This window comes from Anser brachyrhynchus (assembly GCF_964034855.1).
Source record: "Anser brachyrhynchus genome assembly, chromosome: 10".
Taxonomy (NCBI): domain Eukaryota; kingdom Metazoa; phylum Chordata; class Aves; order Anseriformes; family Anatidae; genus Anser; species Anser brachyrhynchus.
The window spans coordinates 7,552,048-7,578,738 of NC_137705.1; the positions used below are offsets into that span (position 1 = coordinate 7,552,048).

Consider the following 26,691-nt stretch of genomic DNA (forward strand, 5'->3'; position numbering starts at 1 on the left):
TTATGGTAGCACTTAGAAGCCCCAGTCCTTTATCTGGGACTAGCTGTGCTATACATGGCAAACACTCAAATATCTCCGGGTAATTGCACACATTTTTAAGAAAAATGTGCAAATGCTCTGTTCTTTCACCTTCAGCAGCCTCTGCTTTGTTGTTGCTGCTGGAGGAGTCTAAGTTCACCCCTGGCCTCGTGCCGAGCAGCTCGCTGGATGCTCTCATGGGTCCAAGAACAAATAATTCAGCACGGAGGCATCCTCCACCCATAGCCAAAGTGGGCAAACAGCAGCAAAACCCTCACTGCGGGCACGAGGCTTATCCATCAACAACCCCATCCCCCGGCCTGGGGGGCAGAGCGCTCACTGTTGCCAACAGGGATGTTTCATCCTCATTGACTCTGTGCAAGTTTGATTGCTTTTCTAATTAAGATACATTTTATGGTAATCTACCAGGCCCCTTAGACTAAATCACTCAGTTAATCTGTTGTTAGTGCCCATATGTTTACAGCTTTCGAGCCTGCTGCAGCATATTTGCTTTGCCAGGGTGCTGGGGAAGTTTGGTGAGAGATGAGCTGCGGCATGGTCCTTCAGGTGGTGGGACAGCTTCCACCCAGACGGCCAAGGCAAGGCAAGGCAAGGCAAGGCAAGGCAAGGCAAGGCAAGGCAAGGCAAGGAAAGGGATACACTGCAGAGACAGAACCCCATGCTGATCACCTGTCTCTTCCCCTGTATGCACAGAAGGGGTCAGCACATTTTTCTCATTTTCCTTTTTTCCCTCCAAAATCATAGTTGGACATGACAGCAGAGGAAGGCTGAAGACTTTCACAGTATTGCCACGTCTCTGACCCCAGACACCGAAGCAAAGAGGATTTTCATCACAGGCTCAAGGGCTCTGAGCATCCTCTTGGGCAAAGGACCGTCACCACTTTGCAAACCAAGGGTTTGGTTTGACTAGCAAGAGTCAGCCCCCTCCCCACCTGCACCAGACACCGAATGAAGCAACAACTGAGCGAGTGCTGTACCATGCTGCCCCTGCAGGACCCCAGCCTCCCCCCCAGCCCCCAGCCCACCACAAGACCATGCTGCATCAATGAGGGGCACCATGCTGCTCTCTGAAAGGACTCGTGTTCAGCTTGCTGAAGGAAAGAGAGCCCAGAGACAAAATCAAGAAAGACCAACCTCCGGGTCAAGTTGCCATCTGCCATCCTACATACAGGGAAATATTTTCTGAAAAAAACGGTCATATAATTGTACAAGAACCCTTAATCAAGAATGACACGACGAATAAAACACCACCTGCCATCACCAGCAGTGACAGGCAGCTGCTATCCAATACCAACAAAAATACCTTCCCCCCCGTGGAGCACCTATTGATCTGAACGGGATTAACAGAGGTGAGGAAAGTATTCATTAAGTCTTCCAAGGACTTGGCTAAAAAAAGAATATCTGGCATTCAGGAGGAGATATTTAAGAAATCAATCTTTTAAGAGCTTAAGGAATTTCTCTAGGAACTGACTGAGCTGCTAGGTGCCACACAGCCAACGAGACGCGTCTCAGAGGAGAAGCAGCTCCCCAAAATACCTCCCCAAAAATAACATTTTAGCTCCCCTAAAATAACATTTCTACCTCCTTCCAAACCCTAATACACCTGCCAGAAAGAGACAGCAGCTCCTCCACCCTACTGGCACAGCTCTCGTGGTTTCAGCCCTGGAGGTGTGTGAAGCTCTTTGGGCATGGTCAAGAAGAGGTGGCAGAGGATGCTCCGAGGGGGGCTCAGGTGGGGAGAAGCCACCCCCAGACCTGCCACCACCAGGGAGCAAGAGGTGGAGGAGGACCACACCTTGCAGTGCCAGGATGGGCGAAAGGCGACAGACTGAAAACCGTGAGCACGGAAGATTTTTGTATGTACAACATAGGGAGTAGGGCAAGCTCTGCTGTCCCCCCGAGTTTGTCTTGGCCGTATCCTGTAGAGGGAGCATGTGGGGGCTGGAGGGATCATTTCTGCTCAGCCACAACGTCCTCTGCCAAGGAAAAGCCTTGCAGCGATGGACGTAACCAGACGGCTCACAAAGGGCCTTCCACTCCTTCGGCTGCTGGCGAGGGTGAGCCCTGCCCTGCCTGCAGTCACGCCAACCAGCCCTGGCCACTTTTCCTGCTTCAAATCTATAAAGACAAGCCGAACCATCTTCTTAATTAACCACAGCATGCCCAGCTTTCAGGGAAGTCTGGCACCCCTGCTATGATGAGTTACGCGGCACAGAAACCCCAGCCCTTTCGTTCTGCAGGACTGGAGGCAGGAACCACGCTCCTCGGCTCATGTCAGCCAGCCCCTTCCCCTCCAGGGGCACCCAAGCGTGCTCCTCGGCCACCTTCCTGCTCACCTGGAGGTTCCTGCCCTGAGCCACACGCCTCAGGCTCGGCAAAGCTGGAAATGCTTAAAGCAATCCTCAGGCAGGCAGGATTATGCTTAGAAAGTGTGTGAGATACGTGCTGCTCACTCATGCCCTCCGCACCTGAGAGATTAAACGACTGGGACAAAAAGATTAGATTGGGAAAGCGACAATTATGGTTACGCGCCTTGGCCCCCAACACTGTGCCGAGCACACACGCTCATGGGAAGCTATGCAGTATAAATACACTCGGTGCTTACGAAACAGCAATCGTAAAAATGGAAAACAAAAAAAAAACTGAACCGGGCGCACGTTCGTCCTGTTTTGGGGTGGGAAGCGGAGCCCCAAGGACAGGCTCCCTGCTCCAGCAGCCACCGCGCAGCCCCCAGCAGGGCTCGGGAGCTGGCTGCAGAGGGGGCACAGCCCCCAGTGCTGCCTGCAGCTGCTGTGCACACAGGTGGGAAGGCAAGCGCAACTCCTCCGTCTGGAGAAAAAAAAAAAACAACATTGGAACAATTAAGCTTGCCCAAAAGCAGCTTAAAATGACTAAGCAGTTATTGCCAATTTGAAATTTTGCTCTGGAAGAGTTCAGCCTGCGCTGCCAGACACGTCCTTACCTTCTCTTATGGGTTTAATAAAGCCAGTTACTCTCTTACTGGAGCACACTTCAAGCATCTATTAGCATGCCCTGGTATCAGGAGAGTAGGTGGATTATTCCGGGTATGGTGTGTGAATTTTCCGAGCAGGTGAATACTCGAGCCTGTTCTCACAGCAGCTCCAGCTCGTGGAGTTTTTAAAGACTTGTGAAGCACCGACGTGATCGACTCCCAGGGATATGATTCAAGTACGAAAGAATCAAAGTGCCGATAAATTAATGAATATAAAGCAGCGAATTCAAATGTTTATCATGCAGTCTGGAGGTGTTACAGCTATACATCTTGTTTTCCTCAGCCTGACTGTTACAATCACTGTCTGGCATTGCCCGGAAAGCACACGGTGAGCTATGGTGGGGAGAGAGAAATAACTGCGCCTCGCTGTTATTTACAGGTAACAAAGAGGTCTCCAAGTTAGCCGAGAGCGCGGAGGAATGAGGCTGCTGAGCTGTACAAAGCAGAGGCAGGGAGCAGAAAGTCAGAGCAACAGTCTATTGACCTACATTAACGATATTACACTCTGAAAAGAACGCTATGCTCTTAATTATTTTAAAGATTTTCTTTATTTCGGTAATACGTTTCGGTGAGGAGCACGTTGCTGCCCACCTGCCGTACTTCAGACTGATCTCTCCAAGGTAATGTGCAGTCAGATATTCATGCTTCAGGTTGATCGATACGAAATAGCTCTTAACTGATTTTTTTGTATCAAATATTGCTGCATTATTTTCGAGGAGCCTTTGGTTAAAAGTGCCAGAAGAAACATGACAAGCGTTACGTTTGACATTCCTTTAATCCTCACTCTCCACATTTCTGCTGTAAAATGAAGTGCAAAACAAGTTTTCAAAGCAGGCACCCCCCCCTCTGCAATGCAAAATACAAACCAAAAATATTTCAATGTATCTAAAAACCATGGAACAGTTGGGCTCAGCATGAGAGTACAAAGAAACCAAAGCTAAAACCAATTCGGTGGGCTTTGCAATTCCTTTAAAAACCCACTTCTCCCCCAAAACAGCACAGTTACACAAATAAATAGATATGCATATAACTTACCGGAGCAAATATCACCATACACATTTACAAAAGGATTTATAATCCAACTTGCGTCTCCTGAAATAAAGCAAGGTTTGTCTCATACTAAAAATAAAGGCTCCCAAAAGCTTCTCGCAGTGGAGAGGGAGAGAGAGAGGGAGGGAGGGAGGGAGCGAGCACCAGCTCCTTGCCTCTCTTTTTATGAAGCAAATAAGGAGAGCAAGAAAATCAATGCTGAGAGAAAGTGAGCTGATATACCAATCAGGCAGCAGCCTCAGCCTTATTTGCGGAGGGATAGCAAAATGGTCATATTATTAGACAATGACTACACGCAGCCTAAGTGGAGAAATCTAATACTTTCCCCGTGGCGAGAGGCTGATTGCTTTGTTGTGGTGCAGGTACCACCACGGCGTGCTGAGATGCAGCCCAGTCCTCCCCACGGAGCATGCAGAACAGCTTTGTTCTGCGTGCACGCCCTGGGGAAAGGAGCACCTCGCCACTGCTGGGCTGAAGTTGGGCTCAGCTTAACGAGCCTCCGAAGCTGACGCTTGCAGGTTGCCCCCGGAGCAGCGCGTCTTCGCGGCTGGCTTTTGGGGGCTCTTTGCTGTGTTTTTTTGCAGACCTCCCTGCCGTGCCTCTCAGACAGCTGCCTGCAGCTCCAGCAAGGAGCCCATCCAGAAAGGGGATCAGACCTTTCAGGTCACGTTTACCGTAACGTGCACTGAGCTTCTCCTGTGCCCTCACAGAACTGGACCTCCAGAGCATCTCCCTCAAACTCGTGCTTTTTCCACTTCTTTTGTGTCAGAGAAAACCTAGGGGGAACCCACGGGCTCCCTTCCACCAAACAGGAAAAGTTCTACGCTATTAATTTACCCAAACCAAACCTTCACCGTGCCCCTGGTGCCCCTGTTTGCTGGAAGGAGGAGGAGGAGGAGAGCGCAGCAGGAGCTTAGCTCACTGCCTCCGACACGCAGGCATCTGCTCGCCAGCGGCACTCATCTCTGGCAGCTGCACACCGGGTCTTTGGGATGCTGCCACACCTGCCTCCCCGGCACCGAGACACAAGGACCCCACAGCCCGTCCCTGCAGACTCCTCACCAGGTTTCAGACCTTGGCAAGAGACAGATCCACGGCTCCTTCTCTTTGCAAGGAGCCCGGCTCTCATCACAAGCCCATTGCCCCAGCGGTGTTTTGTGTAAGTGAGACCATGAATCACACTCCATGCTATTTTTTTTTCCCCCCAGCCCTGGATTTATCACTGTTTTGCCCTCTTTTCCAGACTCTGCAACAAACGCATGTGACTTAATAGATGAAACACAACGTGAACTTTCTCTTTTATTTGGAGACAGAAGTTACACGCTGGCGTACAGAAACACCTGCTGGCTCACAACAGTTCTCCGCAGAGCAAAATTTGAGCGCATGTACTTTTCCGTAGCAGTTTGGAATTCAGATTGTGCCAGGAGAGCTGGAATTCACAGGGAAAAACATAAAGATAAAAACCAAGGGGACTGAATGCACCTGGTAATTCAATTTGTCCATTTGGGGCTGGCACTCCCAGCACTGGATGCTCACAGCCCGGGCACAGAGGATGCTCACACAGCCCCCGACGAGCTCCGAACCTCTGGGCCTGTTTCCCACGAGTGGGAGCCGCACCGCCACGCTGCCAGATGTCCCTGCTGGCACCACGGCCCTGCCTCTCCAACAGGGGCGGCTCGCTGCCAGCCAGCGCTGCAAGGAGACATCACGGTGCCGAGCGAGTTCTCCGGGGAGAGATGCTGAGGCGCTGCTCCGCAGCTTGGTGCGTTCGAACGGAGGGGAAAAGCATCTGCCCGCTGCTGTGCGCGCTGCCTCCCCGAGTCGCAGCCACCCCGCTCAGACAACCACGGTCTTCTGCGTCGTGCTCAGGTCTACGGCTGGCACCGAAACTCGCTGCATCTCGCGCGGACCAGCCTCCTGCTGCACGGCGTGACCGTAAGCGAAACGCAAGCACCCCTCGTTCTCGTTTTCTGGTGGGATCATTTTATCTTCCCTCCCCACCCCACCTCTGGATTATCAACAGCTACACAACGCTGCTACTTAAAAACCTCACGGAAGTCTTCGGAAAAACCTTGAAAAGCGTCCAGTAAAATAGCTTTGCAGAGGTGCCCCCGGGAGCTGCCAGGCCTTGGCCCTCCAAAACACGTGCCCACCTGGGTACCTGCGCAGGACGCGAGGGTGCAGGTTTAGCCAGAGCACGATGGGTGGCAGCAGGTGACAACCCATCTTGTCCCACAGCTCCTTCAAACAACGCTGCAACACAGACTCCGTGATGGAAGGAGACCCAAGCTTGATTTTTTGTTTTTAATCCCAAACTGTGACACGCCATGAACGGATCGGGTCTAACACTGCTGACAGCAGATGCATTGGTGCTTGCTGATAAGGCAAAACTCTCATCGGGATGCAGCAGGCCCTGCAGCACTGGTGCTTGCTTTGGCTTTATTAGATTCCTTTGGAAAACTTCATTTGAAATATTGGATGGGACACTTTACATCGCCAAGCATAAAACCAGGCTCTGCCAGTGTCAGCACTGCTAGGACACGTCCCTCTCCGTGCTGTATCAGAGCTTTCCACTTTTGATTAAGCTGGGAGTTTCAGAGCAGACTAAAATGCTTCGTGGGATTTGAGCTCCAAACTCCTTTAGATACCACCGCAGAGCTGTACACATCCAGCAGATTTCTGCCAGCTTTGCTGCACCACTCCAGGGTCTAAAGAGCCTCAGCCCCTGCCTGCAGAGGGTTCCTGGCCGGAGCAGCTGGAAGGGATGCAGTGACACCAGTGACCGTGAGGGCTGCAGCCTGCTGAGAAAATCCTCCTCCCCTGGGACAGAAGCAGACTTGGGAGGCATCCTCAGGAGGACAGCATGAAGCAGGGCTGCTCTGCTCCCATCTGCACTTTGCCATCTCCCCTCACATCCCCCAGCCCAGCGCAAGGTGCCTAAAGCCCACATGCTATGATGGGAAGGGCAAGGAGGGAGCCCAAAAGTACAGGGTACACTTAGACCCTCCTATTGCTGTGCTGCTTTACTCTTGGTACATGAGCTCATACCACCCCAGCAGCCCTGTTTTACACGTCCCACCGCGCAGGACCTATGCTGAAAACCTTCCAGCTCATGGCACCACGGTCCTCAGCTCTGCCCGCGGCTGCATCATGCCTGCCTGGCCAGGCTAAAGCAGGAGCAGGCAGCTACATCAGTGCCCATGCCACATTTGCAGGACCTAATTAGCACTATCAGAGCCTCCATCCCGGCTGTGCTGTAATGAAAACATACCTGAAGCAGCCACTGCAGATAACCCACCAGCCCAGGGAATACTCACAAGGGCTGCCCTTTTGCCAACAGAGATTTTTCACATTTCCCTCTCAACCTCTATTTAAATTTGGGAAGACAGAAAATTAACAAAGTCTGAGATCTAACTGGAAGCCGTTTGTTTTTCCCAAGGAAATGGAACGTTTCCTAATGAACCTCCCCTCCCCCTGCGCCGCCCGGCTCTGGATGCAAATATTGCTGCGAGTTTATCAATCTGCGCCTTGTTTCACGCTGTTTGCAATGCTAATGAGTAAACCAATTTTGACATATTATGTAAGCCAGTTTCTGAAACAGAGATTCTTGGCAGGCCAAATGTAAACACAGACACCCTCTTGCATCCAATTTAAATGAGCATGTTGCTGAAAGCACTGAGGGCTTGATTCTGTTGACTTATTCCTGATTTACTCCAGTGCAAAAAAAAAAAGTGGAAAAACAAAAAAAATACCCTTCAATTCAATTACTAGTGCAGCAACAATTTGCAAAATGGATCTAATTTTGTAACACGGAAATATGCTGGAATAAGCTAATGCAGGGTGGTGACTGGGGCACCGTGTGAGCATCAGCACAACACACGGCCGGGAGCACACATGCCATTCCAGATGGAGCTAATGGAGGAGATGACAGCTCTCCCCTCCCTACCTCACCAACCAAATCCAGGTCCAGGTAGGGGACAACCCAGAGCGTGACTCCTTTCAGCCTCCTGGCTCTTCCACCATGGCTTTGCAAGAGGACCCTGCACACCTTGGCAGCTCCATGAACCACTCGTCACCTTGTCCACCCAGCCTACTGTGAGGTCCCCAAACTGGCACCTGGCCCCAGCACCGGGACAGCTGGACACCCTGATGGATGGATCGTATCCAACCTCTGCAGGCTGTCCGAGCAGCAGAATGACGTGCTGGAAGGCACACAGGTTGGATGGCAGGCGGCAGTGCCCGGCAGCGCTCTGCCCAGTGACAGAGGAATGAGCTGATGCAGATTTAGGAGTAGCAGAAAGAAGATGGGATGCATTTTAAAGGCACCTTAAAAACAGCTCTGCTAGAGAGCTGGACAGGATTCATTAAAGTGAAGATGGGCTGGAATCAAATCTCTAATTTGCACTTTTCACAATACCATCTGGAACATTTGCATCTGCCAAGAGCACAGCGTATTTCTGCGGAGAAGCAGAAGCAAATGGGGTTGCAACATACCTGGAGGTGGCCTTTACCCCTCTAATGGATCTGGGCATCTCCAGAGTGTTTTAAAGCTAAAACACAAGTGTGAAGCTGAACTGTGCTGCTCCCGCCACAGCAGAGGAAAAGAAATGAGATGCTCTGCTGTGAGGTTGGGTGTGCTGCTGCAGAAAATATTTATTACACGTGTCAGAGATCCTGCCAGACATCACAGCTACAAAGCCCAACCCCACGTTCAATCCCATGTCACTTCACGACATCAGGACCAGGATGCCATTAATCATACCCGGCTCTTTTGCATCATAAAACAAACGAAAGCGTGAGGAAGAATACTTTTAGCCTCCAAGCAAATATCCCATCCTGAGCTTTCAACGATGACAGCAAACCTGAGAGCTTTTTCCTTCATGCTGCGTAGCACTTTCAAGCTAGGATCATAAGCAGCCGAAATGTCACACATTTGCTGGCTCATCAAGTTCCACCCTGCAATTTTGGAAGTACACAGTTGCTAAAGTAATTCAAGGTTTTAGCATCAAGTTTTTTCTCATGCCATGACTGTACATGAAAAAGAAGAGGACAGTGCTCGAAAACAGGGCAGCTGACAGGTGAGCATCACTTGGGATGGAGACAGCAGGGAGGTGAGATGCCAGCACGCACCGCTGCAAAGATTGGGAAGAGAAGAAGCCCTGCACACCCTAGAGACCATGCAGGACCTTGTCCAAACTAGTCGGAGCCCAGCTCTTTGCCAGACATCTCCCACCCCTCTAAGCATGGACGCTTAGAAGTCTGGCTGCTACTCCTGGCAGCTCCCTTTGGAAAGCCCTCACTGCCCATCCAAACACCTCCTGCATTTCTGATGGGGTTACTGCCCACTCCCCCAGCCTTCTTTTTCATGTTGCTTTCCGTGTTTTCAGCATTAAGTACTGTTTCTGCACTTCTAAAATACCAAAGACTAGAAAAACACAGAACAAAAATAACCTGAAAGCCAAACGGGCATGGATTGGATGATGAAAACAGCATGGAACAGGAGTGAATCAGATTAATTTCTATTGTAATTTTTGTAGCTATTTAACAGGAAGAATGAGAAAAAAATCTAATTACTGTCAACTGTAAGTTTTCAGCTTCCCAGCCAGCAGAGTGCTGTTATTAAACTACTGCATAATTGCCTCTTTTACTCCGCTTCCCACAGAAGTTGTGTTATTTCACTCATAGTTAAACTCATAATATTGGCTTCATAACTAATCCTGTCAATTGAAATCCCCGGGCTGGTGCAAGGATAAAAATAGCCGAGTTGCTTCATTCCTCAGCTTTCCTTCAAAGCCCATCTCATAAGCACTGGGGCTGCAGTTCAGCAGGGCCACGTCCCTCTGACCCACAGCTACCTGCAGGAACATGTCCAGCCAGGCACAGGGACGGAGGTGACTGTCCCTCTGTGCTGGGCAGGACAGCTCCTGCCCATCTCTGTCTCCTCAGGACGAGAGCCGAGGTGAGATATTTAGCATTGCACAGCTGAACCCCACCTCTAAGCCCAAAGCTTTCTGCCCACCATGGGACTTCAGGCCAGCACTGAAGTTTAGGTGATGCTTGCAAAGGCTGCAGGTGCACAGAAAGCACGGGTTTTTGCCTTCCCCAGACACCGAGCACTAGATATTCATCTCACACACAAGACCGTGCCAGGGCACCCAACTCCATACTCAATCAAAGAAACTCATTGAGATGAACGATCACCAAAAAGAAAAAGATTTGTCTGCGCACTTACTCAGGAGACTGCCATAAAGCACTGGACCTTTACCCATCTGAATTTTGGAAGTTCAGGCCCTGCCCGAACCCCCATTTGCTCCTTGTGCGTTGGGCAGACCCTCCCTGCTAACCCCCAGCACCGTCCTCCCCTGCAGACGCAGTGTGTTTGCTGCAGGAGAGCCAGGCTCTCGCAGGACTTCACACGGCGACGCATCCTCCTGCCAGCAGGATGCTTCCCTTGCCCAGGACACACAGCAGGGCTATAACCTCCATCCAGCTCAGGTTTGGGCGAGGTATCAGGGCTGGAAAGGGTGAAGGAAGGTGGCTTTGGTCTCACACCCAGCCCTACTATCCCCAGCTCTGTCTCTGGAGACACCAGCCCTGTGCCAGGGATGCTCTCTGGTGGGCACGCACAGAAACTGCTGAGAGCAGGCAAGGAGCAGATGGGAAAGGATGCGACATCCAGCACAGGTGCCTGGCCAGCAGCTGCTTCCCCTGCAAGCCCAGGACTCCAGCTTCACCCTCAGACAGAGCTGCAGAGAATAGGAAACAATATTAAACCCCTCTCCTAGGGCTTCCACATGGAGCTAAAGCAGCTCTGCAGTTTCTGCATTTGCCTCCACCCCATTCAGCTGCTTCCTTGGCTGCAACTGATGCACAGCCCAGAGCACAAAACACTCCAGCTGCACCCCGGGCCTGCAGGGGAGCCACAGGAGATGGCTTCAGCTGAGTGCTTTCAATCCTGGCAGAGCCACCAAGCAGCAGTACCACCACCTTTGCTTTCCTGGTTGAGATGAGAGGATAGAAAATCATTTGTGCCATTGCACAGTCCCTCGGTGCTCTCACACAAACCAGGACCGCTCCCAGCAAGCCCAGCCTGGAGACCTGGATGCCCTCTGGGGCTGGGGCCAGCAGCCCCCAAGATTTAAAATAAACACAGCCTCATGCTGTGCTTGTTTTCTCATTCATGTTTGTGCAAGTGGACCTGCAGGCCGACGGAGCTCCTTGACTAGTAAGCCTCAGAGATGCAGAGAAGCTGTGCTATAAGCCAAGGTTAGCCCTGCTGGTGGTGTCACTAAACTGCCAGTGCCTGGCCTCGGGGTCAGGGAGCAGAGCCCACAGCCTCCACGCCTGCTGGCCGTAGAAAGGATGAAGAAAGAAAGGGCCCAGGTACCAGGACTGAAGGAAACCCACTAGCCTAAGAACTGTCCCTGCACAGTTCTCTAACGATGTCCAAGTACAGGAGGAGAGGAAAAGGCAAAGAAAATTGAAGCTGCCAGATACGTGGGCAGCAAAACCCCCAAGAGGAAGAAGCGCTGGTGATGGGACACCACGTGCAGACACCCAGAGCACCACAACACATAGGTGGTATAGGCCAGCCCGCCTCTACTAGAGGTGACAGCAAATGCTCCCTCTTTGGATGCTCAGCCAGGTCCTCGAGGAGACATGGCAAAGCAATTGCTCTTATAAACAAAGGCCTTGATATCCAGGTGTACGTCCCTGGGCAGCAATTCTTCAGTGTCTCAAACACTGCCAGGGGCTTCTGCTCTTCCTCCATCTCCCCAGACTCCAGTGCCTGTGGCATGTCCATTTAGTTTTGTCAGCTCTTCACCCCCAAAGAGAAGGGGGAATGAGAGTCCCAGACTGCCCTCTGCTCCTCATGACGTGAGGCAATGTGTTTTGGCGGCTTCCCATCAATCACCACAGGTCCTTCAGGAGGAACCTGGAAGAGGAGAGCACAGGCCGCGTTAACACTAGGTAAATCAAGATTTTAAAGAGTAACTTTCAAGTTTACAACCTGGTTTGAGCATGCAAGAAAGCATGCACAAGGTCTCACTATTCCCCACATTCAAGTACTCTAGGTGAAAGGGTAAAAATGCATTTCAACCAATGATTTGGCCAGGGGAAAAGGAAAAGTGCATTTCTGCCTCAATAGCATCTAATTAGCACTGGGATTTTAGATGCAAAAGCAAAACATAGGCCTTGCCACCAACTTCGCATTTTACAGTTCAATCAAAGAAGTCAGCTTTCCTTGATGGCTGTAATTAAGGGTTTGCATGGAACACAAGGCCTGTTGTGCTTGCAGCTGAGCGGGGAGCCTTTCCTTTGGCAAATCTTGCATGCCTGGGTGAGTCTGCAGGCCACATCTGACTAAAAAGAGTTTTCAGCCAGCTGTTATCAAAAGTCTTGTTCCCAGATGTGGGACATCCCACTGCTCCAGCTCCCTCAGATCTGGGATCCATCCCCCACCACATAACTACATCCATCACAGGAGCAGGACACAGCTACGTTGGGTCCTCACCATGCAGCAGACATGACCATGTGCCTGGGGGCAGGGACTGTCTGCACGTGCCCATCTCATGATGTACGACACTTGGACTTCGGTCCTGCAATGGATGTCCTCCTCGTCACACCCACAGCAGTAGGTAGTCCTGGGGGACAGGGACCACTGACGATTCCCCATGTGGAGAAAGAGGCTGGAGGGAAGTAGTGGGTTGGCCATTTGGTGAAAGATTCCACCTCTCTAAGCAATGCCCAAGCAGACGGCCACTTTCTTGGTCATGCACTGCCCTATCTCTTCAGCTCTAAGACACGTTGACCATGGAAGGTCATGAGGACATCTTGTGTAATCCCGACGCTCAGTGAAACCAGCCACGCCCATGACAGAAAATAGTATTATCCTTTTTTCCTCTGGCTATATCTTACCAGAATCAGCAGCAGCAGGGGTCTTCCGAACATCAGCTTCAGGAGGGTCGGGTGGTGAGGTACTGTATTTCCCCTGTGAACGAAGGGGAATGGTGCATTTTTTAAGTTCTGCGTTAGGCAGCCGCACAAGTCCTCTAGGTGGAACTTCCCTGTGGATCGCAGGAGACTGTCCTTGTCCAAGCATCAGAAGGTGTCTGTGCAAGTCAGCTCATTGTCCTTAGACTTTTGCACATTTTTGTGAATATGAAATTCAAGCATTTGTTATTATTTCTTGATGTGAGGAACCCCCCAGGAGCACTCCAGTTTGCCCAATCTCACGCAGTGCACGCAAGCTCTCACCTATGAGCTCTGTGCCAGTCTTTTCCAGTAAATGGATCTTAAGTGAGCTGCCCAGTATCAGGAACTCCTTCTGAATGAACTGTAGTATATATAAATCCATCACACCCCAGCTGTTTCAGGCTACCTCTGGTGGCTCTTTGTAGCTTTCTACCCCATCCACCAGCCTGGCAATTTACTAACTCTTATTCTCCAGGCACCTCACTTCTCTTGGTAGAAAAGCAATGCCTGCTGCTGCCATCTAGATGAGCTCCACCTCATTAGCTCTCTGTTTCATTCTGAAACTTGGCTGAAAACTTATTTGCTCTTTTTCTGCTCACACCTCTCCGTTTCCCTCTCTCTGCTATTATCTCTCTAATTATATTATTTCATCCTGTAATGAATGTAGCGCTTGTAGGAACGATGCTCTGCAAAATTACCTTCTATTTGCATTTACATCTGAGCTTTTATCTTTACACAGAATAGATAAAGAGGGATGAGGAGGGATCTGACAGTTACCAGGAAGCAGCTGTGGCTGAACTTTTCACCAGCTTTTGAATTACTAATGCCTTTTTTTTTTTTCTCTCTCCACTCTCTCCTTCTCCCCCACTTGCATTTGTCACCTTTGGCAGGAACCCTCTGCAGCAGCCTCTCCTTCTCCAGAGGCACTGACAGGTCCCTGCTCAACACAGCCACCTGGGCCACCACACCTGCCACCACAGTCAAATTTGGTTAAACAGGCTAACAAGCCTAAAATCCATGGGGAGGAGGAGGGAGCTGAAACAACGTGATCTTGTAGGCTTCATTTGCTTCAGAAATCAACTTGAAAAATACTGCCAATCAGGACTTATAGAAAACATAGGTTTCAGGGAAAAAATGCGAAAAAGATCACTGTATGCTGACTAGTAAAGCATCCAACCCCACATGTGGGCTATTTGTGAAACAGTCAAGTAGATCTGGTTTCAATGCCAACATGAGAGCTGCAAGCCCCCATTAAGCTCCGAAATTCAGTATCTTGAAACTCTGCATGAGATTCCCCCACACCATCACTACCCACCGAGGGGTAAAGTGCTTCCAAATTGGATTGTCCATCCCTCCCTAAACAAATTCCCAGCTCCACAAGACGATAATCTCATCTTGGGAGCTGAACCGTGAAGCATGTGAGACAAGGCTGTAAGCCGATGATCAAACTTTATGAAAATGCCCTAGCTCTTATCAGGACAAATCAAGCTAAGACGGATCAGAGAATTGAAATCCCATCATTTCATAAATCAAACCACTGCCTGAGCGCTCCCACTGGCTGTCCAGGAGCACTCATGTTTGAAGGACTAATTGCAAACCAGTATGCTTTTCTTTGCTCTTTTCCAGAAGATAAATTAACAGAGTTATCACGAAGATGCTGTTCTCCAGGCAGCAAGCCACCGCTAAGTCTGCCCAGGTGAGCCCCCTGCATCTCATTTACCTTACCCAGTGCAGTGGAGGATTGCAGACACCTGGTTTTCTCTCACTACTGTACTTGCCTGGTTTATTGCCAGTGAAGCAGAAGCAGCCAGCTCTTCCCGGCTATTAGCACAGGATGTGCTGTGCCCCTGATGCAAGGCACTGCGCTCTGCAGTCCTCGCCCCTCCAGACCAGTGACTTGTTCATGGGTGCTGGGGCTAACCAAGCCCTGGTGTTTGCAAAAGGTTGTATGTACTCTCAGAGGCAACACAGGTATTGTTTATTTATTATTTCTTAAAAGAAAACCTCCAGGCTCTTTGAAGCCACACCACCCAGTCCAACCATGCTGAAGCTGGCCAGCAAATTCAAAATTTATTTCTGCACCTTCCTGAGATTCAGGGAGCCAGCGTGCACACAAGCTGACTCACAGCTGAGTTATTTCAGCTGTTGCTTAAGACAGGACTTGCAGACAATAAAGCAAACATCCTGCTCAAACTAATTGCCCTCCCCAGAAGCCAGGCAGGTAGCAAGCTATCACTTCAAACCTCAGCTAGCACTCCCAGGCATCTCTAAGTGCTCATCTCCCCTTGAGGCAATTAACTCCTAACTCACTGACAGTTTCTGTCTCCAAGAAGCAGTTCCCAAATTACTGGCACAGGACTTTGCGCTTGGATCTCCAGCTCCTGTGCTCTTATTCCCTTTCATCTGCAAGGCTTTGCACGGGTTTGTGTCTGGGCGTGTGAACCAGTGAATTCATTATTTATGGGGCCGAAAGAGCCAAGCTGCTCAAATGGCTGCTCATCATTTAGCTCTTCTGCATGTCTCTCAAAGGCATAATAAACATTATGGGAGAGCAAATATCAGGCTCCGCAGGGTTGCTTGAGTGAAAATAGAGATGTGACCTCGCGGGTGCCGCGCAGAGGGTGTGCCACGTGCCACGCTGTGTGCCAGACCCCATGCCAGCACCTGGCGCTGCCGGGTCCCAGCCCTCCCACAGCACCCTCCCTGTGCAGCCCCAGGGGTCTGCGTGCTCCAAGGGATGCTCTGGGTCAGGCACCTTCCCAGCATCACCGACGTGCTCGGTTTTAACAGCTTTGCCAAGCAGCACTAGAGGGCAGAGCTGTTTACCCTCAGCATATCTGACACAAGGTTAAAAAAAAAATACATATAATATATATATATCTTCAGCAGCATCTGATTTCTAAAAGACTCCCCAATATGCAAGTCTGTTAATATGCAAAAGCCACACAGCACATTTCCACCTAGAAATCACAAACACAGGCATTAACAAGCCAACATTGAGCCCAGCTTTCCTTGCTCCAACTGCCTTCCCGAAGCCTGGAAGACCCCACATGCGGGGCTGCCTCTTGCTGGCAGCACTGCCAGCCAGGGCTTCTTGCAATCGAAGACACGTGGTATCTCCAAATAACCTCCATGACTGACAGATAGCAAAGCCTGTGTTCTTCCCATCACTGATTTTAAAAAAGGACCTTGCAAATCAGCAAGCTTTGATCAGAGCCCTGAGATCACACACCACACCGACACTCCCCTGGCCAGGCTTGCTGCTAAGCCTCTCAACAGCTGAGAAATGCTTCTGAACAGACACAGTGTTCCAGGCTTTATTTAGCTTTGATTTTGAGAACAGAGAGCCCACAGGAGCCCCCCCCACAAGGTAGTGAAGCAGAGCTGTTTGAGGGTACTTCCACCCACCCACACCAGGAGCCTCGGTGAGCATCTCCACCAGTGACCACCACTGCTGCCAGCTCACTGCACCTCGTTCATTAGGGACAATAATTCCTAAACCTGCCTGCTCGCCCCATACCATCCCAAAGCCTTTGTCTGTCATAACGTTCCCTAACTTTCTTATTGCACTTTGCTGATGAGCTCCTGGTACCAACTGCCCAGGGCCCAGCTATTTGGGGAGACGTCCAGGTGATGGGCATCAAACAGAGCAGCGGGGAAGGAGCACCAAGAAACCCCAGGTGAGGATGCAGGTCCTAAGAATCCCACTCCAAAGCACTCACAAATCTTTTTCTTATTATTTCCCCAGCGCACACACAGTGTGCTTTTCTTTATTATCATCAAGATCAGTCACCCTGCAGGTCTGCCTGCTGCCGGGAAGGGAAGCGGAGGAGCCTTATGTGGGAAAGTCACTGTTTGTTCCAGAAACAGGGGAACTTGCTTATGAAGAACCGTAACGCATCGTACTGGAGCACCTGGCCCCGCTTCCTATGATGGTACTTCATAAGGAAACCTCTCCTGAGAGGGAAGGAAAAGGCCTGCAAGATACAGCTCTGAGCACAGTGCATTAGCGGCTTAAGTGACAGCATAGAATAAAGCTACCGATCTTGATAGTCTGAAGAAATAAATCTATTATTAATACTTACAGAGCAGGAAGGAAATTATAGTTATATTGGTTTCATGTCTCAGTCACGTTTTGCCCCTTGCCACAGCTACTTTACACCACATCTTTTCCTCCCGGGCACAACCTGCATTTCCTTCCTCGCAGAGAAAAGGCACCGCATTGACTTATTTTTGTGCGGAACTTGCTTTTAACTTCACCCAGCAAAGCGGGTTGGCAGGATCCTCAAGCAGAGGCCAGGCAGCCCGTTGCCCTGCCCGAGGCAGGGGCAGCCGTGCCACTTCTGGCAGATGTTTGTCTAACTTCCGACCCCCAGCAACTGCAACTCCCCAGCTTCCCAGGGCAAATCTATTTTGGTGTTTCTCAATCCTCATATTCAAGTTATATATCCCTTAATATCATTTCTGCTCATCCCCACCACCACAGATGTAGAGAACGACCCATTCCCTTCCTTTCCGTAGCAGCCCTGGAGAACCCATCCACAACAATCTCCTTGCAGTTCCCTCCTCTTGAGAGTAAACAGCCTTAGTCATACAACTTTTTTTTTCCCCCCCCCACAGCCTCTATTCTCAGCTCATTTTTGCTGCATCTTTCTGTGCTCCGCTTCCCCAGTTACCTCTTCTTCTGAGGGCAAAGCCCAAACCAGGATGCTTTCCCAAGGTCTAACCAGCATGGAAGGACTGCCTCTCCCCCCCATGAGGCAGCTGCTGTACCCCACACCTACTTGGCTGTTTTGCAACACCACACTTGTTCCTTTCAGGCTAGGAAGCAGCAAGTCACAACCAGAGCCTGGCCTCGGGGCTCCCTGTGGGGTCACGGCCAGGCTGTGCTGGTGAGGCTGCTCCTGCGGCTCCCCAGAGGACGCTTACAGGAAACCAGATGGCTCCAGATATTTTCTCCGCGTAAAAGCCAACCCTTAAATTACCTCAAGGAGCCACCAGCCTCTTTCCCCTGGCTACATAAAAGGCCCAGGCAGATTACACACCACAATTTAATTACCCTAAGAGCTCCCGATCCCCTTACTCACTGGCCACTTTGGCTTGCCTCGTGCACACTTTGAGTCCTACCCTGCACATCTCCATCTACTCACATGCTGCAGAAGAAGAAGCCAACAGCAAGGAAGAGCTTTAGGTCTGACTTACACAAGCACCCGGCCTGTTCAACTTCCACCCGTACCAGCCACTTGGTACAGAACCACTACTCAGGCTGCCCCCCTCCCTTAAAAGCCATGGCTCAACAAGCCTCTGCAGATGGGATTAATGACGGCCCCTTAAACTTTCAGCCTGGTTAGCCTGGAATCACCTGCACTGAGTGAGGCCTTCAGCTCCGGTGAGTTTATTTCAAGCTGCCAGGCCAGGTGTGGCTGGGTTCCCCCTGCTCGCTGCGGGCAGCTTCTGCTTTGCACAAAACTCGAGCAGCTTTTAGATTGCAGCTGAACTTCCTTCACCCCTTATCGTGCGTTTAACAATCTGACGTGCAGCTATCTTCTTCAAACAGAGTTAGGCAGAACATTAAGATGGATATTGTTCCTGCTCCCCGAATGATTATAAACAAATTACTGCTGGAAGGAGCAGCATTATATCATACTAACATTAGATCCACTTCTTTCGCTGGCTGTGTGGTTGCTCTCTAACTGCGACTGTGCTTGGCACAGGCAGTGGTGTTCCAGCTCTGTGCTGGGCTTATTTCATAGAATACTTACATTTACTCATTTGACTTACACGTTATCTCCAGGTCTGCTGCAAGTCTCATTCAGAAGCCATAAATTACGAGCAATACATTCACAAACCATACAGAAGGGCTAGCCCTGTACCAAGAAGAACACAAAATACTAGCACCCTACATAAAATGAAGCAAGGCCAGACAAGGTTCAAGCAGCATTACAAAGCTAATGCCCCCTGATGTCCATGACCAAGACTGAGCCTGGTTCAAACCACCCCCAGGTTTTAGTGTACAGCAATTCGTGACTGTAGCCCACATGTACCTGCAAAACCTGCTTGTGGCAGCACATATGGTGGTTGTGCAGCAAAATACCTGAACGGCAGAAGCAAATTTTCATGATAATCATAAATGCTCAATTAGCTTAGACAGTTTTTCAGTGCTTGCTCAGAAGCTGTTTCACTACTTAATAATTTAAGAGTAGAGCAGCCTTTTTGTTACTGCAAAACTGGGGCCTGTCATCAGGTGATAAATAAAACACATACAAACTGCTAACTGAGAAGCATCAAGAAGTCAGAGAACCCCAGGGCCTGGACGGATTTAAGATCAGAGCATAGCTGTCATTTGGCTGTGCCTATCATCACACTAAGTGTGATGGACATGATACCTGCTTAGGTACTATCCAGGCATCCAGGAGGAGCTTGTGAAGGGGGCATGCAGGTGCCACTCCACGGGGCAGTTTCACGCAGCCTGTGCCCATCCTTGCCCCCACGATGCTCCCTGTACCCGCAGAGCTTCCCTCTCCTGGTGCCACATCCCGTGGTGGGTAGGAAAGGCACCCGGCACGGGGCTCAGAGGTGCGGGGCCAGGACCTTCGGGCTGGGGAACACACTGAGCAGCCTGGGATCTCTTTGCCTTGCACCTGCAGCTCACTTCTTGTCTCATATGTCTGCCTTTATTTATTTATTTATTTATTTTTATTTATTTTGAAGAGCTATCTCATCAATTAGGAAAAAGAAAAAAAAAGGGGGGGGCCAAAGAATATCCGACGTGACATTTAAAAACTGAGAATCACCTTGTAGCTGCAAACCCACATAATGAACGTACCCATTTTCTCCTCTTGTATCGTGCACGTATTTTTAAATTCAGCTTTCATAAAAACATCTTCCATAAGAAAGAAATAATAAAAAAAAAATCTTTATTTTTAATATAACAATTTGATTCTCTTTTATGATGTTTGCATAGTTTTGTTTAATTTTGTAGAAAACCAAAATGGAGACTAGGATCAAAGAGAGTGATTTCATTAGAGCTGATAGGTTTTATAGAGCTCCGCAAAGTTCTACCGTCGCCTGAAGATGTTTTAATGCAGGAAAGATCTTTGCATTTCCAGCCTGCCAGTTTCTGTTAAAATTAATAATTGCAGGCATAAATGGGCTGCTGGTTCTTACCTGAGCTGTGATTTTAGCACCCAGCTCGGAGGTGACATCTTCCCATCTGCAGAGGGCAATTTGGGGCAGGCTTAGAAATGTCAGCCGGGTCCCTGCCAGCAGATGACACCATGGCCCATGCCTTGGATTAATTGAAACTGCAAGTACTTCTCTGTACCTCAGGAAGGAATGAGTGGGAAATAAGAAAAAAAAAATCACCAGTCTCAAGTTTATTTCCGCCAGCTGTGTGGTCTCTAGTTATTTTCTTAAATTTTCTTTTCATTGTTTTTGTAAAAAAAAAAAAAGAAATCCCCCGTAGAATGATTGTCAGTGACAAAGTTTGACAATATTGTGCAGTTCATAACCTCAGATGTACACAGGCTTAACTGAGGCTTTGTAGGCGGTGTTACTAAAATACAACTAAATTCATTCAGCTTTGGGGTAATTGATACTGTTTGTGGCTAAGACTAGTTGAAACAAAATCAAACAGAGGTCAGACTCTGCCCTCACCTTCAACATCCGTAAAGTGCTGGAAGGTAATGGGGGAAACAGGCTATTATTTACAGGACATATAATTAAAAATTGAGTATAACATTTCCTGAGGCCATGTCTAGGGCCCGCTGCTGACATTACATTCCCGTGTTAGCACGGACACTGAGATGCAGTTCCCTCAGGAGATGCCTGGCGTGGCCAAGCCAGGGCCAGGTATTCACACCGTGGAAGAAATCTTTGGCTGCTTCTGGATTTTTCTCCTTGTTTCTCTGGAGCACGATTATCCTGGAAGGGCGAAGTTCAGTCAATCCAGCCCAAGCTGGGTTGGCTGTATTGAATCTCCAAGATTTTAGCTAATTAAAGAACTATAGCAAAACAATTTTGCTCTCTCTCCCTCTTTGAGGTTTGGACCCAGGAAAGCAGAGAAGCTTTGAGACTGTCACGTCCAGGACTCCTTCTGGCAAGGCTGGCCTTGCTGCCAGCCGTGGTTATTTTGGTGCCTGCTCGCGGCTGAGCAGCAGCAGCCCCGGAGGCATTTGATGCAGAGGAATTTGTTCAGAAACCTCACAAGCTAACAAAACATGAAGTTCCCAGCAACCCCCTCTTTGAAGAGTGTTTTTCTTAGAAAACCAAAAGTTATTTCTTTGCCAGTTCTCCACTCCCCTGAGTACCCGGCTCCACCACCAGAGGTGATGCTGGGATGGGACCACCACATCCTTCCAGCAACACCACTCACCTGGGCCTTTGAGCAACCTCCACGGTATTGCTCCTGCTCTAACATCAGCAGATACGGCTTTCCTCAGTGCCTCTGCTATCTTAAGGCCCCCATCCTCTTTGCAGAAGTGTATAAAGAAATGATAAAGGCTTGTGAGAGCCACTCCAAAGTAAAGGCACTTTGAAGCCCAGGCCGCTTTTGAGGTTTCTGTGAGCTTGGCCAGGCTTCCCGCTGGGCAGAGATGCGAGAGAGAGCTGCTCCCTGCCTTGGAGCCCGGCTGTGCTCGCTGCACGCCCCCGGCTGTCCAAAAAGAAACGGAGATGCTCCATGTCTCACCAGGGCACCGGCAAGGTGGGTTTTAGGGGAGGTGGCATGCAAAGGAAAGAGCCAAGGCTGCATATTCCCCGCAGCTTACAGCAGGTGAGAACATAGTACAGATATTTAGTGATCTTGTCGTTGCTATAATCCAGGCAAAGTCACAGCTGAGTCCTTATGGGGCTTTGATTTTAGAGCTCAGTCCTTGTAAACACGCTGGCTGAACTAAGGGTACGGATAAAGGCAGCAGGAGGTTTTTCTTCTGCAAAAAGCAGGGAAAAAAAAAAGGTTTTATTGAAAAAAAAAACATCACAAAAACAGGCTTCTATTTAAGCAATTTCTTTCCAAAATTTTGGAGAGGATTTGATTTCCCCTTGAACTTGACATCAAAGCAGACATTACGTTTGGATTAATAAGCACAAGAAGCGAAACCAATTAAAATATTACTGTCACTGAAGACAGACCTGGCTGGGTATAACAGCCTGCCAGATTTCTGCTGATGTGGTGATGAAACGCAAATATTTATGAGCCGAACGCTGCCTCCACCATCGTTCAGAGCCTTCTGTGTGCTCCAGCACCAAGTCAGGATTACAGCAGGGGAGGCTCGTAGCAGATCAGCTCTTCGTCTCAGCCCCCCCTGCCAGGGGAACAGCAGCAGCCGCATTTTGTCCCAGCACTTCTCCTCTTCATCACAGCGTTAGGCAAATGCAAACGAAAGCGTCAGGCAGGGTAATACCGCTAAGAGTGAAAAATCCGGAGATAACTTTGAAGTGATGAATCCAGCCGCCGCACAGAGAAAGCCTTATTTATGCCACAGCAACGGGGCCCGTGCACTATTAAAAGGAGCAGCCTTGAGCTCCCGGCAGACAAAAAGGAACTCTTCTCCTTTACAGCCAAGGCACAAGAAGAAATTGCTTGCCAGCCTCGCACGGAAAGCCTGCAGCCAAGCCAACAGCTGAGCCTCAGTTCCTCGGTAGCAGCCCCGTGTCCTGGAAGAAATACCCCAGCAGTGCAAAACTTTACCTGAAAATTACACCCACCTACTTAAGAACATATTCCTCCATGTCTATGACATCTATTACTACAGCTCAAGAGGGATTTGTCCTGTTGTTTCATAAATATCACCATTGCCTGCTATTATATATCCAGTAACGCCCAAGTCACAGGTTTGAGTTTAGACACAGAAATGTTTGTTTTCTGCATGATTTGAAAGCTTCTACATTATCAACTACAGCAACAAGTGCAGTAGTTACGGGCTTGTGGCTGTAAGTGAATCATTGTAATTCTTCTGACATACTCTATCGTGCACTTCTTATGTACAATGCCAAAAGCTCCTCGGCTCAGTTCATGTCAAAGCACGCTGCCCTACGACTGACAGTCTTCTGTTGCAAGCTTCTATCTTCTTCACAGCGTGGTGCTCCTGAGAACCGAACGGCAATAAGTAGCTGGGGGTACCGAGGCACTGTTGTATTTTTCAGGAGGCTATGGGTCTCCACCGTGGTACAGAGTAGGAATAAGTCAGATAAATCCCTGTCAGGAACAGTTTGGGCTGATCCTGCCTTGGGGCAGGAGGATGGACTCAAGGAACTCTCAGGATCGAAAAGGATGAGAAATAACTGAACCACACGGAAAAAAAATTACCCATTGGATGGACAAAGCTGAGTAACTACTTCATTACCTTTCTATCTTTCTAAATGACAAGAGATCCTGTAAAGCCACGTATGGTCTTGGTTTTTGGAAAGTACTTTTGCTGAGGAAAAAATTGCTCATTTCAAGCAACCTATTCCCAAATCCATTTTCTGGGCCACATACTTGCTCCTATGTAACATTCACAGAGGGAGAGTAGCTACAAATCTTTCAGGAAAATGATTAATTTAATATCAATTCTACTATGATCTACACTGCATCCTCAGAAGGCTGTGGGAGAATACAGCAGCCAGAAACGAGAAGCGAGCCAGTTATTAAGTTCAAGCAACATGTTAATTAACCTCCAGGAAAAACACCTCCAAACCTTTAGGGAGGGGAAGGAAGGAAGGGAAACCACTCCTCCCCTCATGTTCCAGGTAGGTTCAACATCCAGCTGCAAAATGAGCCTGAAATAGGGCGAGATATAGGGCGAGATGCTGCAGCCTTGCCGGGGACGGTGCAGGACTCAGCTCTTGTCTCCTGCCCGGGTCCCCCACTGCCTCCTCCACACGGAAGGAGAAGGTGCAGCTGCAGTCTCTACAAAATTCGAGCAAGAAACCTCACCTTAAACTAACAGAGGGGAATTCCAGCTTGGCCTACAGGGAAGGACCGCAGGTTAGTTGAGATGCTGAGCCAAAGATCCTTTACAATCTCAATACCAATTTGCCCGCTGCCCTCGGGACAAGGCACTGCCTCCCTGTTCTGCCCCAAAGGGCCGGCCCCAGGCCATCGGCATGCCGGTGGGTTTTCACGGACTCCGATTTTCTCTCTCCCTGTTTCACAACCAGCAGCAGCCGCTTTGAGCAGACCAACCCCTGCTGCTAGCACTGTTCTGAGGAACCAGCACTGGACGTTTGCTCTTTTCGTATTCTTCGTCCACGAACACAGCCCCCTCTGGGCTTCCAGTGTGACCACTCTGAAGGCAACCTGCACACATCTGTCAGGGAACGGCTGGGTGTGATCCTGCCTCTTACACATGGGCGTTTATTTCTCATCAGTCTTCACTGATGGAGGAGGTCAGCTTGCCTCCTTCCTTGCCTCCAAGTGCTTTGCACTGAGTCCCATGCAGAGCATCCTTGTACTCGCCTTTAATATTAGGGTGGTTGTGGTTCCCAGATAAGCACAGATTCTCCTCATTTGGAATTACTTCAAACTGTACCATATTTCTTTTTTTTTTTTTGTCATAACCTTTCCTCGTAGACAGCATGTGCACTGGTGAGATAAACCGGCAGCAGGTGAACGGGCAGGGGAGTGGGGATTTCTCACATTCTGGATGTTACAGGAGGCAAACACAGGAAATCGTGGGTTTCTCGAATTGTTACAACTTTGCTGCCAAGCCTCAGCTCGATCACAGCACGAGGAGCTGGAGCTCACCTCAGAGAGGGGATGGGTGGTAGGCAAACCTTCCACCATCAGCATCTCGCTGTCTCACTGCAGCAGCACAGGCTCCTTCCAAACCATCTTAAATACCATTAAATATCACTCCTAGCACACTAATTGTGCACTAATCCACACACCTTTGGCTGTCTCTGATACCAAAGTTATAAGCCATGGCCCAGCAAGTGGGGACCATTGCTCTTCGTACCAAATAGCTTTTCCCTGCATTCAAGTTCATCGCGAGTAGGTTCTCATATGCTAAATTTATGCAAATAAATGCCACTTTGGCAACTTCTTTTGTCAGCACTTTCATGACAAGTTACATACATAATGCAATGAATCCGTCCTGCTGAAGAAAAAGGCAAGCGTTCCTGAGGAAATAAGAAAAAATTAAGGAAAATATTCCAGCCTGGAACAACCGTCAGCACCTTCAGAAAGTTATTCATTGTTTCCTTCGCTGGTGAGATTTATTGCAAACAAAGGAAAAGGAAAAGCAGTTAGGGAGAAGCAGAGAAGCCTCCTAATGACCAACCTCTGCACGACAGCCCCCCACCCAGGGCGCTGGGGCTGCTCTCCAGCACAAGCTGGCGTTCAGCAGGAGCACTGGCAGCAAAGCCTCCCTCTTTGCAAGCTTCCAGGGCCCTGATTCACCACCATAAACATCTGTGGCACATTAAGCTGTGCACCTCTGAGCTGGGAGAGCGATGTCCCCTATCTGACTAAATAAATCACATTACTACTTCAACAGACATCACCATAAGGACTCCATACCCGGGCAGATCTTGTTAGCGGAGCTCCTCAGCCCAGCACCTTGGAAGAGGTTAATCCATTTAGTCAAGCCTTGAAAGATCATGCTGCCAGCAAAGTTCAACGTATTGCACCTGGGATCTGCACAGGGCAGAGATTTTTGGGTGAGATTTTATTTTATTGAGAGCAGAGCATCCTTCCCCTGCAGTGGCATCTCCCAGCACCAGCCACAATTGGTGGCTATTTTGAAATAGCTTTCTAAATCATAACTGCAGGCAAGCCCCCAGGCTTCAAGAGGGCTCCCTCCCTATTTTTGATGGGAGCACAAAGTAGGTTGTTACATAGGTAAAACCAGATATCTGTGTTTGTTTTGTTTTTCTAATAAGCCATGATCTGCTGACACATATAATGCAGATTACAGGCTCTGAGTACATTTAAAAATGGCTGCTTACTTGGTCAAAAGCTTAGTGTCACAAGGTTGTCTCAGGGCATGGAGATATAGGCATATTTCCTTACATTTTGTTTAAAATAATGAAAACTAGTGACTCTCTTCAATCTGGTGATGCTGTATCCACTGCTCCAGCTGAGAGATGTTATATCCAAAATATATTCTGTATCTGGTATCTGAAACAGCAGATGCTAAGGGTCCTCCATCCCCAGACACAGCATTTTTGACCTGGGAAAGTCTCTGCAATTATGATTCCATCACTGTTGCCCCTAATGTGTAAGAAAAGAGCAATAACTCTTCTTGGTTTGCTTTTAACCACATTTTATGGGTTTCAATGTAAACAGAGCCACCTGTGCAAAACCAGGAGACTCCAATTACAAATAAGCTTGACTGCTAAGATGACCCAGCTGTAATAAGCACAATGAAACACAGCCCCCCCCAGCCAGAGAAGGATACCTCAGTTTTCCCTGTACTCCACTTTCCTGATGTGTGCACGTGAAAGGCTGTCTGTCAAACCAAAGGAGAAGATGGACGTAATGTCAAATCATCATGTGCTTTTATATATTCATATTCCATCTGAGCAATAAGTAGAAAAGTGAGTTTAAATGCTTGATATTTTCACCTTTATTGAAATGGAGCATTTTTAAAAAACAAAACAAAACCAAACCACCTACTGCATATTGAGAA

At 49.1% G+C, this 26,691-nt stretch overlaps 1 protein-coding gene and 1 long non-coding RNA gene across 5 annotated transcripts in view; both read right to left on the reverse strand.

The window, feature by feature from the left end:
- Positions 1 to 26,691, reverse strand: part of SYNPR (synaptoporin) — a 100,431-nt gene that overhangs the window by 32,865 nt on the left and 40,875 nt on the right. The window contains exon 1 of one of the 4 annotated variants that reach the window (XM_080605728.1): positions 4,088 to 4,935. The exons of the other annotated variants lie outside the window; for them this stretch is intronic. Within the exon in view, the coding sequence (XP_080461854.1) occupies positions 4,088 to 4,111 (24 nt within the window). The 5' untranslated portion in view covers positions 4,112 to 4,935. Of the gene's footprint in view, positions 1 to 4,087; positions 4,936 to 26,691 lie in introns of those variants that run through there. 4 annotated transcript variants of the gene reach the window in all.
- On the reverse strand, positions 8,383 to 18,137 carry LOC308200273. The gene is made up of 3 exons (XR_013955406.1): positions 17,863 to 18,137; positions 13,022 to 13,094; positions 8,383 to 12,038 (listed from the first exon to the last, which is right to left on the reverse strand). It is a non-coding gene; the product is annotated as an uncharacterized lncRNA (long non-coding RNA).